This window comes from Ammospiza caudacuta, chromosome 3, assembly GCF_027887145.1.
Source record: "Ammospiza caudacuta isolate bAmmCau1 chromosome 3, bAmmCau1.pri, whole genome shotgun sequence".
In the NCBI taxonomy this organism is placed as follows: Eukaryota; Metazoa; Chordata; class Aves; order Passeriformes; family Passerellidae; genus Ammospiza; species Ammospiza caudacuta.
In genome coordinates, this window is record NC_080595.1 from 116,087,286 (window position 1) to 116,101,903 (window position 14,618).

Here is a 14,618-nt window from a genome sequence, read left to right on the forward strand (position 1 = left end):
CAGCTGTCCAACAGTTTGAGTCTGTTCTTTTTAAAATGAAACAGCCAGAACAAATGGTGGTGGCAAGCCCAACGTAAAGAGGTCATCGATTATTAAAATCTCCTTACTATAAATCGTGGATGTTGCTTGTCAGCTCAGTGTGTGACTGTGGAATGAATAAGTAGGTAAAATTCCACTAAGGCTCGAGTTTGCTCGATCATTCTGCTGTGCAAAAATAGAAATAAAAGCTCTCCCCATCCTTTCACTCCTAAGTACCAAAACATTCATACAGGCAGTAAGAAAATAACTGCAGTGGTGCAATGGTCACTGATCCAAGTCCTGCCTTTCCTGAGTCCGCCCTGATGCTACTCATGAATTTGCCTACTCGAGAAATGCAATAAAACAGGAAAAAAAGACGGCTCCATTCTGCTCCAGTGATCTGTATCTAAGGAAAGCACATAAATTCTCCAATGAAATCCATAAGTGGAAGTCGAGGCCAAGCCCTACCTATAGATCTTCCAAGGGACACAGAGGTGGCACGGCGGTGCCCTCTGAGAGCACAGGATCTCCTCAGCACGTGGGAAAGCAGTTTGCTCCACATGGACAGAGGAAAAGCTGAGCTGGAGGGCTCAGCCTGGCTCAAAACCTGCTGAGGAGCCACACTGGAGCCATCACGAACCTCTCTGAGGGTTAAGAGGGAGGAAGGGATGAGAACAAGGCGAGAAACAGGAATTTCCCCTTGCTCCACCTCCAAAGTGGAGGGGAGCAAAGGGAAACCCATCCTTGAGCTGTTTTCCCCTCTTTAGGCTATCCCCACACAAACTGGGAAGATAAAGAGGAACGTGGAGGGAAATGCTATGCAAACTTTTCTGTATGTGTCTCCATACAAAAATTTCCGTAGGTTTTGAATTTGTTCTCTGTTAATGTAACACAGCCCTGCCCGTCTCTAACGCTTCTCGTGCTGTTTCCATCCAAACGTTTCCTCTTACCGGCAGCAACATATCATTTTATCAGGATGCCAGGAGATCATTTCCACACAATGCTAGCAGATGTAATTTTCTTAGATGCACACACAGTTCATCATTTAGATACTAGATGACAAGGTGATTGCAGGGTGACTCTGTAATGCAAGTTCGCTGTTTGGTATTTGGAATTCTCAAATGATAAAAAAAAGACTTATCAAATATAAATATCTTTAAGAAAAAAGTAACAAAAGTGCTACATATGATCAAGGAAAACAATTCCATTAGTTCCTGCTACTTAGAGTAGGTTTGCTTTACAAATATTACCACATCCATTATCAGTATGGCTTCCAATTATTAATTAAATTGCTCGTAGCAGTATAGCTTTCTCACACCTTAACAAAGACAGAGTAAAGAGAACACAAAACATTCACACCCCATTTCTCAGGTAAGAGATCCTCCTGCCTTCAAACAAACAAAAGAAGTTCGTATTTAGGAGAATAATTATGCTCTGATGGTTATCTAGCAAAGGTCAGATGTCGAATTCTCCAGAAACCTTTCAGGCTAGTCAGGACGTAGGCATTACTTACACAGGCATGTAAAAATCCACTCACCCATTTCAGGACCTTAACAACCTTCCTGGAAAACATTGCTTTCAAAAGTGGCAAAGTGGAGAGGGGAGCAGAGCGGGGACAGAAAAGGTGAGAGAGGAGGAATTAAAGGTGAAATTGTTAATGACAGATGGCTAAGAGTCTAGACCTCTTCTGAGCAGGCACTGCCAGCCATGCCAAGAACAAGCAGTGGTTCTGAGAAGTGGACTTGTTGTCCATTTAGACATTCAGCTCATTTTTCACTTGATCCCAGGCTGGGCTTCAACCACAGTCGCAGAGGCAGAAGGCAGCACTTCTCCACTAAGCCACGCAGCTTGTGAGAGCAGAGGATGTCTGTGCTGAACATGTGAGCATCAACTGAAATGTGGGGATGTGTTTCCAATGGACATTCTCGGCACAGCACCCGAAAAGTAAACGGAGTCACTGTATGACCAGTGAGGCACGGCTTATTGCAGCTGGAAATCATTTATTCCCATGCTGGAGTGGGGTTTCTAAGTGTTCTTTTTACTCTCTGTTGATACTCCCAGTCTGGTGTCCATCGACCCTGTGCCACTACCTCAGCTTGCATCCTTTCAGTCTCAGGGCAGGGAAAGCGTACGGACTATCGGTTTCAACACCATCTCTAAGGTTATCCAAGATTTTAAGTGTAGCCTAAAGACTTGTTATTGAGGGCTGTCTAAAATACCTGGAAGCACTTTGAATGCTAAGACAGAGCAGCAAGATTTTTTTTTTCTCTTTTTTTTTTTCTTTTTTTTTGTTTTTTTTTTTTTTTTTTTTTAATTTTACCTTTCTAGCCACTGGGGGCCGGGAGAGGGAGGTTGGTTGGTTGATTGATTATTTATTGGGAATTAATACTGAGAGAGTATATGCAAAGGCTGAGGGCACCATGCCATCTTCACAGAACAAGACCCTAACAGCTAACTGACGTACAAGAAACTGCAAAGTTATACTGTAAGAACACATATTAAGGACCGAGGAAAGTCTGCTAAGGTGCTACGTCTAAAACTAAGTTACTTCTTGCTTTGACCCTCCCCTCTCTTGGCATCAGTCGTCGTCCAGAGCCTCTGTCTTGATCTCGTTGGCTCCTTGCCGGGCCAGCGCCAGGATGGTGTGGTTGACTGCTGCCATCTCCACTGCTAAGGAAATGGGGTCTTGGTGGTCACTATGGCTAGTGCTGTCATCCTGGGAACCATGTGGGAAGGAGCAGAGAGAAGCAGGGTTATTCCACGAGTCCAAAAAAACACAGCAGAGAAAAAAAAAAAATGCGCCGAGTGATTGTGGGGGGACAGAGCGGGGTCATAACGTGGGTTTAGGACTGGTTTACAACTGATTTAGGACTGGTTTACAACTGGTTTAGGACCGGTTTACAACTGGTTTAGGACTGGTTTACAACTGGTTTAGGACTGGTTTCCCTCACTGTGCAGACAAAGGTAAACCAGGCAGGGAGTGGGGGACCCAGCTCTGGAGGAAAATATTGAATTATAAAGACACAACAAGTGATACACAAGGTTAAATCAGGGAAGTAAATTAAGACAGGAATCACTGGGCATGGCACAGGTACATGCTTATAGGTGGAATATACAGTTCTGGTCATCCCTGGTCATGGCAGGGGGTGGAATGAGATGAACTTTAAGGTCCCTTCCACCCCAAACCATTCTGTGGGTTCTCTGATTCTGTTTAATGCCACAACAGAAAAAGAAAAGGCAGAGAAAAGAAAAATCCCAAGGGAAGAAGTTTCCTCATGAGAAAAAGCTAAACAGAGTCAAGTTCCTCCAGTTTGGGGAAGAAATGGCTGATGGTTGATATGATTAAATGTTTATTACAAATAATTGGAAAATAAGAGGACAATTGTCCTTGGTTTTTTATGATTTAATAATCAAAGACACTGGCTGGAATGATAATGTGATCCAAGGCAGCAGTGGGAAGCACTGCTCACTTAGCACAGCTCAGTTCAGGATTCACTGATTTTTACATCAGACAAAAGTAAAAATGGCTTTAAAAGGTGTATGTTTGACAAATCCAGGGGAAATCAGTCTGCTAGAAATTATGGAAACTCAGGAAACCTCTTAAAACTACTGACTTCCAGAAGCTGGAAGCTACTAGAATGAAATAATTCTATATACATTAGAAAAGTATTTTCTGTAACTGCTACTATTGACCAAAACCATGACACAAACTGAGCCTAAGCCTTGGTCCTAGTCAGCATCCTGTGAAAACACTGAATTCACACAGATATAGGGGAAAAGATGCTGGAAAACTCTTCCAATGCTAAGAAAACCAGTGACTGAAGGGGACTGGAACCACCATAAATCAAATAGGGAATTTTGGGAAAAATCATGGTGCTTTCTCCTCTTTAAAACAGGGACTAATAATTATCCCCCTGTGATCTTGGATTTTTAAATTATTACCATTTACAGAAAGGAAATGATAAACATTTATCAGTCTCCCAACAGCCTTCAAGTGATGAAATTGTGATTTAAAATTTAAAATGTGCATAGACTATTTTTAAATTAAGATGATGGGTGGCAAAAGTTGAGGAGGACAAAAAAAAGTCAGGATTTGGTAAAATCCTGAGATTATTTAGAAGGATTCATTCACTTATAACAAGGGTCTGGTAAATTTTAGGGCTTCTCAGAAATCTTTGTCATGGTACAAATACAGAGCCCTAAAATCTGGGGTTTAGGCCCTTTGTTAGTATTCAGATGAACTTTGTGTTTTAAAGTTTATTAGAGTTTAAGCGTATCTGTGGAAAACAGAATTTCTGGGTTTAACAGCTACGGGATGTTGAATGGTCATCAGGAGAACTTGCCATTTAATCTGCTTTGCTGCTGATGACTAATTACACCTCATAGAGGAGCCCAGATTACTGAGAAATGTCATTTCTAAGGCCTCTAAACAAAGATCTTTAAATTTTAATAACCCATTTATTTCTCTTTCCAAAGTATCCTGGTTAATGCACAGAAGAAAAACATAGTTCAGGAGTCTACATCACGCTCCACCTCAGTATTCCAGTCCTGTCTGTCTGACAGGGAATTTTCTGGGCTTGGCAGTGGTTTCTAAATATTTTATGGCAGTAACAAAGCAGCTTCTCATCACTGAGAGCCAGAAAAGTTGGTCCCACCAAATTTGCTGGTGCTGACCTATAAAAAGGGTCTCAATCCCCACCAGGAGCAGAGCAGCTGGGGATGCGAGCTCTGCCAGGGATCTGCTGCACTGGGCCAGAGCCAAGTGTGCCAGGGACTCATTCCAGGACACTCAGCTGCTGTTCCACTCCACCAGCAGCATTTGCAGAGGGAGAACTCTCAGATTCTCCCAAAAAAGGCAGGGAAAAGTGATCCAGCCCAGCTGTGGGGTAGCACAGAAATATCTCCTCTAAAAAGCAGGAGTGAACTGGTTGAGTCACTGGTGCCAAACACACACAACCATGGGGGTTTGGTTGGAGCTGGTTTCCCAACACTGGAAAACCAACCAAATTTCCCAATACTGGGAAAATTGGGAAGGGGATTCAAACCTGTCAGGAAGGTGTGTGAGGAAGGGTCACCAACTTTAGGGTAGATGAGGGCTCAGAGTGTGGGAAGGGGTATTCTTTTGCTAAGAGGATTTAAAAAAGAAGTTGCTGTCAAGGGTTAAAAATAACCAAGAGAAAGAGAGAACAGGCAAGAATTAAAATGCAAAAGCAAACAAACAAAAAAAAAAAAGACAGATAATATGTAAAGAATCCAAATAGCGGCACACTCTTACAGAACAATATGGAATGGGCCAATTAAAGGTCAAAGCTTAGTAAATCAAATCCTTTCCCCCCAGCCTTCACCCTTTGTCTGCCAGTGTCTGAGGGGTGATCCTGAGAAGCTCCTGAAAGAACAAAGAGGGAGCTCAGGAACTTACAGGAGGGTGCTGGGTGCTCAGAATCCAGCTGGGAAAGGGTGGCACAAGGAATTCTGAAGGGTCCTGGGTAGGGCTCCCTCCTGCTCATGTCTGGGGCTGGGTCAGCAGCTCACAGCAGAGATGGCCCTGGCTAGAACAGGGCCCTTCATGCAGAAAGAAATCAGAGGTGCAGGAGGTACCCAGTTTTTCAGGGATAACTGCAGGTGCCTGACACACAGGACTGTGAAAGACCTGTCCATCCCTTCCTGAGGGAGGGCAACTCGGAGTGACAGGGAAGGAGAGCGTGTGTATGGCAGGGCTCTGGCTGAGGTGAGGCTCTCCTCAGACACTGTGTGTGGTGTGAGGAGTGTAACTTGCTTGTTTGGAGCAGATCCTCCTGTCTTCTTCTACCTTCTCTGCTTCTCTGCCTCCCTCGGAACACCGTCCCTCCTCCTCCCCGTTGCGTACTTGCCAAGTGTCCTGTTGTGAGGCAACAAATCCACATGGGTCAATACTGGGTATTCTCACCCTCTCCTCATCACAATGGCACAAAAGCCAAACAAAACAGGATTTTCAAGAAGCAAAAGGGCCTTTTTGAGGTGTTTGAGTTCTCCCTTTTCGGCCACCAGGCTCCAGTGCTCACCTGCTCTGAGTAGTCGTTGCCGTCCACGTCGTCGCTGTTGGAGTGACCTCCTGGACTCTGTACATCTATTCCATGGCTCTCCAGGATTGCTGCTTCTTCGAAAAAAGCAAATGGATCCCTCATTTATCTGATGCATTGGAGAAGTTAAAGTAACTCAGGGGTTTTTTTTCCCTTTTTCAGGAAGTTAGAATAACTGGAGGAACAGGGTTAGTACTTAGCACCTTTCTCTTCACTCTCCAATACTGGGGAATATAGCACAGGTACAAACACTGGTTTGCCTGAAATCCTTCCCTGCCAACTACCAGACCTGTCTGGGAGTAAAAATCCCTGTATTCCAGCCAGTCCTAACAGAAATCAGTGTCATTTCTGAGGTATTGGGGTGACAAAGGCATTCCCTGTAAATCTTCCCCCATAGTTTGGACTGGCAGGACTCAAGGGGGTGAGGAATGTCTGAAAATAGATGGGAGAAATTTCTGAAAGCACTTCAGGGATTTGAAAACACAAAATATTCCAGCAGGATCCATATATCTAAAGCTCTTCTTGATTCTGTCTGATCTCTTTTAAAACATCCTCTCCACACACTAAGTTTGCTTTATTTCCCCATTCCTTTGAGAAGCCATTTTTACTTGTAGAAAAATAAATTTAGTTAAACTTAAGTGACATTTTAAATGTTGTAATAAGAGCTTTTTTCTTATTCAGAAATAAGGCAAAATAGTGGAACATTTAAAATAATTAAAAATACTGGAAATATGCAGATATGGATGTCTCTTCACCCATGTGTCACTAAAGTAATTCTGCATAATATCTAAGTAAGGGCATCAAACTTTTTATGAATGGCAGGAGTTCGTTGAATCCACAAAACAATAAATCACTGAGGTGTCTTACTCTCCTTACAATATCTTATCCACACCAGACTCCTTCCTACAAGTTCAGAGTCACTTTTGATTTCCCCACAATCAGCTAAGAATTCAAAGGGTTAACTCTGAAGTGACTTTTGTTTTTTCCTGATCATCAACAAAAAATGTGGCTTTTTTCCAGCCACTTGTCCCTGGGCAGAACCTTGGAAAGCTGTCAGGGGCAGAGGTATAACCAGGATAAAAACCACACAAAGTTTGTGAACCTGCCAACATCTTTATCTCCTTTATTTAATATTTTGAGATTTCGTTTCAGATTTGAGTTTGGATACTCAAAGGAGGGAAATGCAACTCTCCTTCCACCTATAAAATTCTCACTTTGCTTTTTAAAGCTGATCTTCCAGTAAAACTTTGTAACTGCATCACTTTTTCCTGCACTGATGACAGAATTCTACAAATTACACGTATTTCACAAAAAAAATCTGGAACAGCAAGTGACTCATTTTCATAATTCCTCCACATTTCTCCCTATGCTGTCAGCACCTCTGGTGTTTTCACTAATTTATTCTTACGTAATTGCCACCTCTCCTGAGCAAACCCCAAGCCCTGCAGGCAGGCTCTGTGATACATTACCAATATTGGCTCTTCTCTTGATCTCCTTCCTCCTGTTGGCAAACCAGTTGTACACTTTGAGGGAGGTAACTCGCTCCAAATCCGACAACTTTTTTCCTAGGAAAGCAACAGGAGGGAAAAATAATAGTTCAGTCGTGTTAAAATAATATTTCAGTGGTGTTACTCACTGGGTTCCAGAGAAGCTGTGGCTGCCACAGCCCTGGGAAGTGTCCAAGAACAGGTTGGACAAGGCTTGGAGCAACCTGGGATAGTGGAGGTGTCCCTGTCCCTGTTCTGGGATTGGAATTTTAGATGAGCTTTGGGGTCCCTGCTCGCCCAAACGAGTCTGGGATTCTATGGGATAAACCCCTGAAACACAAACAGCACTGGCAAGTTATTATAACTGAGAAAAACGTGAACTTTATGTGGATGACATTCCAGTGTCCAGGTGCTGTGATCCTAACTGCCAATTATCCTCTTTTCTTCTGTTTTTTTAAAATCTGAATTACAGGAGTTTCTCTGCAGCTTTAACCAACTCAATCCAGAGCCATGGGAGAATGAAGGGCTGCTTTTCCAGTTTGAGCACAAAACTGAGATTCAAAAACTGAAATTCCTGCCACAAACCCCATCCCTGGGGCTCCTTCTCTTACTACGAGTCATAAGGGTACAGTTGACTGTTTTACACAACAGCAAAATGAATGAAGAGGTTTTGTGTCACCCTTGCAATCTGCTTTCCTTTCTCTCAGCACCCATCAAACCCTCCCAGCTGTACCAGGACACTTGGGATCTTTTGGGAGAACGGGGGTGGATACTGGAAACTGGATTTTTACATTTAAACCAACAAAAAATTCCTAAAAAACCAGAAGGCAGTTATAGGAAACTATGCCTTTATCTGGTCATCAGCATAAATAAGGGAAGACTGGAGGGATTCAGTATTCCAAGGACATCCTGGAAACCTCTTCAGTTGCTCTTGACCCTATATAAAATATACCCCACATCTGCATCCTCAGACCTCTGCAGGCTACACAGGGTTGAGCCCCCCCTGCTTCTGACTCCTTTCCAAAGTTTATTTATTCAGCATACAAAACACCCATGTAATTGCAGCAATCTGCACACTTAAATAAGTTAGGAGAGAGATGAGACAAGTGAAAGAAAGAAAACTCTGGAAATTGATAGCTTGGCTGCTGCCTAATGCTTTGCATCAGCAGCACTGGCAGTATTTTACTGCTCCCTGTCATGGCCTTGCAGCACTTTGTTCCAAGTTGCTCCACAAACCAGCAGCACAGCCAGGAATCAAATCCTCAGCTCTCTGGTCCTCTTACCTAATGGATTTTTCAGGGAAAATTTCAGCAGGTATTAGGGGAAAAGTACTTTGCCATGAGAGTGCTCAACATTGTGGAACAGCGGCCTGGAGAGGGAAAAATCTCTGGTTTTGGAGATACTGAAACTGAACAATCCCATCAGATGAACTCCAGAGGTCACTTCCATTCAAACCTGTCTGACCCTGAGCTATCCTGTGACAGTCCCAGCTCTCCACTACTCCCTGAAAGGATAAAAAGGTGGGGATCCATCTTTTCTCCCAGGGAACAGGGACAGGACGAGAGGAAATGTCCCTCAATGACCTCAAGCTGCACCAAGGATGCTCAGGTTGGATATTGGGAGTAATTCCTGCCTGGAAAGGGCTGTCCAGCCCTGGCACAGCTGCCCAGAGCAGTGCTGGAGTCCCCATCCCTGCAGGGATTTAAAATTCCTGTGGCACTTGAGGACACAGATCAGTGGTGGCCTTGGTTGGACTCAATGATCCCAGAGGCTTTTCCATCCTAAATAATTTTGTGATTCCATGTGCATGACTCACACTTTAGTTGCCTTCTCATTAATTTTTATTCTGGTTGTAAGAAATCTAAAAATATCCAAAACACTAGTTCTGAAATCTATGTAAATGTTTGGTTAGCAAAACTAAGCAAAGGCAGGTGCATCCACTAACACTACACTGAATATTCATGCTCCTCTCCTAAGTATAATTTCTCCAGAAACAGGGAAAATGCAACTTGTTGACCTAAAGATAAGGTCCTGCATTCACACCCAGGTTCTAATCTGAGATCCATGTCTGGAAGCTGCAAAATATTGAAAAACAGGAGAGCTGAGTTCCTTCCTCCTCCAAAAACCTGAATTATCAAAGGTTGATGACCTTGGAGGTCTTTTCCAACCCAAATAATTCTGTGATTCTGCAAACATCAGTCTCAGAACTGAAGATGCTGAAACCTCTTTGTTTTTGGGAAGGACCCCCCAGCAGCTCCTCACCTGGTTTTTGTATAACTGCATTACAGGCGTTGGCAATTTCTTCTCTCTTTGCCTCGTCGGGATATTGATTCTCATTGAAGTAACTGCAAAAGGGGAAAAAAAATCATTTTTTTCTTAAGAAATCAGAGCATGAAGGTTCCAAAGCAGCTCCACTAAAAGGTGTCAGCTGCTGATTAATGCATCATTCCTCCAAAGGTACCACAGTGAATTTTATGGTAAAGTAACATCAGCCTGCACTTATGTCCACATGGAATGAAGGAAACTTCCCAAATCCCTCAGATAAATGAGTATTATCTCAGAATTTGGAATATTGCACTAGGACACCCAAAAATGTAGGCAATTCCATGGGTATCAGAGTTAAGACTGTCAAGTGAAGCATCATTTCCAAGACACCACAGGTCTTTGACTTTACTATAATTTATTTATTATTTATCCACTGACACACCCTCATCTCAGGCACAATGTTTAGCACTTATTTTGATATATTTGTTAATATATACACATCCATACATACTTTTAATATCTGTACTATGCAAAACCCCACAAATACTGCAGAGATAGACGTGGTGTGGAGATGCTATGAAATTACACAGGATGATTTCTACAATCAGATTGGTTTTTTAAAAACACAATTCAAAATTCTTCAATCTTCCTCAGAACGACACATTGAGTACAGCACGTTTCTAACACTATTTTTTCTGGAATAATTGTGATTTTATTGTACTTTATATGCAGTAAACATCCTATAAAAGTTAAAACTGTTTCCTCTTTTACCTCATTGAACCATTCTGCAAATTTTAATGAACTGATTTACATTCCACAGAGCTTATCAGATCTGCATTAAAACCAACAAAAAGTCCTGTTTTCTTCAATGGACTCTGCTAATCACACCACAAGCAGGGATTACCACTGTTTTTTTCTGTAGATTATCTATAATATATAATCCTAGGATTTCTTTTATCAACTTTGATCAGCAGCAGGCCCGGCTGTTGGACAGCTGCTCTGGATTTGAAAAGAAGATATTTATTTCCTTAACTATAGATCATTTGGTAATAGGAGATTCAGGCATATTGAGGCAATTATTATTTTCCATTATTCATCCAGGGGATTGGCCCCAGTTACTTTCTATGGAAATCCAGATTCTGTTCCATACAGGAACTGTTTCTGTCCAAACTTTGAACATTCAGGTTGAATTTTAGGTGCCACTACCTCATCCTCCTGCTCACAGAGTCATTTACAGTCACAGCTATGCCCAAAATTGGGTCCTATTTCAAAGCTGCTGCTCAGTCAGTAGGAGAAATCACACATGAGCTCAGAGAGTTGCACCATTCGTGTATTTCCAGGTGATCTCCTAGGAGAGAGCAAATGGAACCACAGGAATAGCTCAATCTTCCCCAAATGAAGGGCAGCTCTGCCTTAAATTTTAGTTCAAGTGTTGGAAAAGTTTGGAATTTGTGAAATTAGAGCAAACTAATTGCTGGAATTAAGGTGACTGAAGAATCAAAGGAGGAGTTCCCTGACACAGGATTGGTGGTTTTGCTCAGCTTTATGAGAATTTAGAATGAACATCAGGCCCTCTGGACATGGTAATTTTTCAAGTGTATTCTTCCATCTTCCATGTCTATCTCCTTTGTGTGATTCCAGCCTTTGAAGTGATGTGTGTGTCCACCTCAACCTGTAAATTTCTCTTCAAAGGAAACTCAGGCTGAATTTTAGGTGCCACTACCTCATCCCCCTGCTCACAGAGTCATTTACAGTCACAGCTATGCCCAAAATTGGGTCCTATTTCAAAGCTGCTGCTCAGTTAGTAGGAGAAATCTCACATGAGCTCAGAGAGTTGCACCATTCGTGTATTTCCAGGTGATCTCCTAGGAGAGAGCAAACGGAACCACAGGAATAGCTCAATCTTCCCCAAATGAAGGGCAGCTCTGCCTTAAACTTCAGTTCAAGTGTTGGAAAAGTTGGGAGTTTGTCAGCCACTATTAGAGCAAACTAATTGCTGGAATTAAGGTGACTGAAGAATCAAAGGAGGGGTTCCCTGACACAGGATTGGTGTATTTGTTCAGCTTTATGAGAATTTAGAATGAACATCAGGCCCTCTGGACATGGTAATTTTTACAGTTTATTCTCCCCTCTTCCATGTCTATCCCCTTTGTGTGATTCCAGCCTTTGAAGTGATGTGTGTGTCCATCTCAACCTGCAAATTTCTGTTCAAAGGGGCATTTTTAGGGAATGGAGAGCTTGGAAAGCAGAGCAGAAAATGCTTTTTCCAGTAGTTAGTGCTGGAAGCAGAAGCTCAGGATCCCAGTTCAGCAGCCCCATGACAATATTTCAGCTCTCCCACCTACAGAGCACTGTCCTCTGCCCAGAGCCAGGAATCATTTCCTCTTCTGAGCACCCTGAGATAAAGGAACATCAAGAGACCACAGCTGAAAAATGCTGTTCTGTTATTTACATGAACATATTGCCTGCCCTGGAGTCCTGAACAGCACCACATGCACAAAAAAAAACAAACAACATTCATGGAAGAAATTACAAAATACATAAAATTATCAATCAGGGTGACCTTGAAGTGCCCATTCTTGTTAATTCACGAAACTGAGACACTAATTAAAGCAGCAAAGACAACAACAGAGCCACCAGTGACTCTTTTCTTGTCACCTAACTCAACACTGTCCCTTTCCCAAGACACAGCCAGGCCTTTGCTGCCTCCAACAAATAAAAATATTTTCTACCAACAACAAAACTTCAGCCCATGCTTACCTTTCTCTGGGATAACAGGAAATCTCCCTGTGATGGAGCAAACTTCCAGAACTGGACAAGGAATGAGACATCTCTTCTAGCAAATGAGGGAGTTTTGTGTATTCCAATCATTTCTGTGATTCAGAAACTGCTAAAGTAGTAATTCTTATCTCTAAACATTTTACAACTAAGTTATAAATAATTAATTTGCCTGACATTTCTCATCAGTCTGAAACATTTCCTTTAAATTCAAATATGAATTTCTGATCTTTTCATGTAAAATGTCTAAAAATTTCTACAAGAAAACTGATTCTCACTAGAAAATGTGAAATTCTTCTCACCCTAAATCTCAATTTATGAAAAAGCATCAAAAATCTCAGTGAGCTGTCACACAGCTGTCCTGGTCCTTTTTGTGGGGATCCCGAAGCCAAGTGGGTACCAGCTGGAAGGGGAACTAGTGGAGCAGTTAAAACTCTGTTTCTGTATCTGACAGTAATTTTAGAACCTGCCTCTCCTCCCCCTGCTGGGCTATTCCTTTTCCTCATTAATGATGGCACTTTTCCTCCCACACCTTCATAAACTTGGCCAGCCCTCAACTTTGTGCTCCCCAAAACTGAATCTTCTCCTCAGCACTCAATCCCAGAATGGTGTGGGGTGGGAGGGACCTTAAAGATAATTCAGTTCCAACATCCTGCCACGGGCAGGGACACCTGACACCACCCCAGGTTGCTCCAACCCAATCTCGGACACGTCCAAGGATCCAGGGGCAGCCACAGCTTCTCTGGGCAACCTGTGCCAGAGTCTTACACCTTGGAAAGAATTTCTCCCCAAAATCCAACCTAAATCTACTCTCCTTCAGCTTAAAGCCATTCTTGAGGCCATTCTATTCCTCTCCATGACCACATTGTGCTTTTAGTGGCAAACTGCTTTATCAGAGCTCATCCCCTGAAAGGAAAAGGTCTCACAGCTCCAGGAAACCCAAAATATACAACCCTAATTGCTGATTTTCCTCCTCAGCATCCAAATCTTCTGTGCATAAACTCTACCAACACATCACATTTCATCCCCATCCCAACATGGTCTTGTGCCAAAGCACAACATTTTAAACCTCCCACCATGTGGCACTTGAGGACCTGGTTTAGGCACAAATGCTGGTTGATGGCTGGACTTGATGATCTTGAAGGTCTTTTTCACCCCTAATGACTCTATGGTTATATGATTCCATGATTCCTGAGAAGCAGATGAGAATAATTAAGTTTTCAAGATAAGAAAGCCATGGAAAAAAATTCAAGACTTTATCACTGACTGTTTTGTCTGCTCATGTAGAAGTTGTGAAAACACTGTGATTTTTTTTTGGACTACAGTTCTTCTTGCAGTAAATTAATTATTCTGCCTCTAGTTCTGTTTCTTATCAGCCAGGTACACAGGGAAAGAATGCAAGATGTCTGAAATTCCCTTCACAACCACAAACCTGTTCACAGTCTGAAAAGTTTTTGAAAGCTACAGATGAAAAATATGAAGCCATATGAACTTAAAAGGCAGGAAAAAAAAAAGAAAAGGAGCAGGCACAAGTAACTCCTGCAAAGGCACACTGCTTTCTAGACAAAGGGCAGCTGTCAGCTGAATACCTTCCATGAAGAAACCAAATGATCTCTTTTGTAGAAAATGACAGTGGAGGATTAAAATGAAAAGTGGCCAAATAATTTACATGAGATGAGAATCCATATGATGGTAAAGAATGTAGATATCCTTGAAGCCGTTTCATTTCAATAACACTGAAGCCTAGAAAAATTGCAGATTCAGAGAAACCCTCTTTCTTTCAGGGATAATGTGCTTAGGACAATGATGGAGAGGGAATCCATCTCAGCCCAGGGCTCTGTAATGGAAGGAGAAGTCTCCCCCCACTCTTTACCAAGGTGCCCCGCTCTGAATTCCTGCAATAGCTGCCAATCTTTTTTTTTTTTTCCCCTTCTGTTCTCGAGGCTGAGATATCAGATGCATTAAGCAATGCCTCAGTAGTGTTCCTGATAATCCACAGTGGAAGTTTCGT

General features: G+C 42.4%; 1 protein-coding gene across 6 annotated transcripts in view; it reads right to left on the reverse strand.

Annotated features, from left to right (window-relative positions):
- The window catches only part of HMBOX1 (homeobox containing 1), a 110,341-nt gene continuing 95,723 nt past the window's right edge, over window positions 1-14,618 (reverse strand). Inside the window, exons 7-11 of one of the 6 annotated variants that reach the window (XM_058801719.1) lie at window positions 9,827-9,909; window positions 7,547-7,642; window positions 6,060-6,148; window positions 5,828-5,896; window positions 1-2,734 (exon numbers count right to left, since the gene is read on the reverse strand). In XM_058801719.1, the coding sequence (XP_058657702.1) occupies window positions 2,597-2,734; window positions 5,828-5,896; window positions 6,060-6,148; window positions 7,547-7,642; window positions 9,827-9,909 (475 nt within the window). In that variant the 3' untranslated portion in view covers window positions 1-2,596. Of the gene's footprint in view, window positions 2,735-5,794; window positions 5,897-6,059; window positions 6,155-7,546; window positions 7,643-9,826; window positions 9,910-14,618 lie in introns of all 6 variants that reach the window. The other 5 variants (XM_058801716.1, XM_058801718.1, XM_058801714.1 and 2 more) reach the window with 5 other exon arrangements.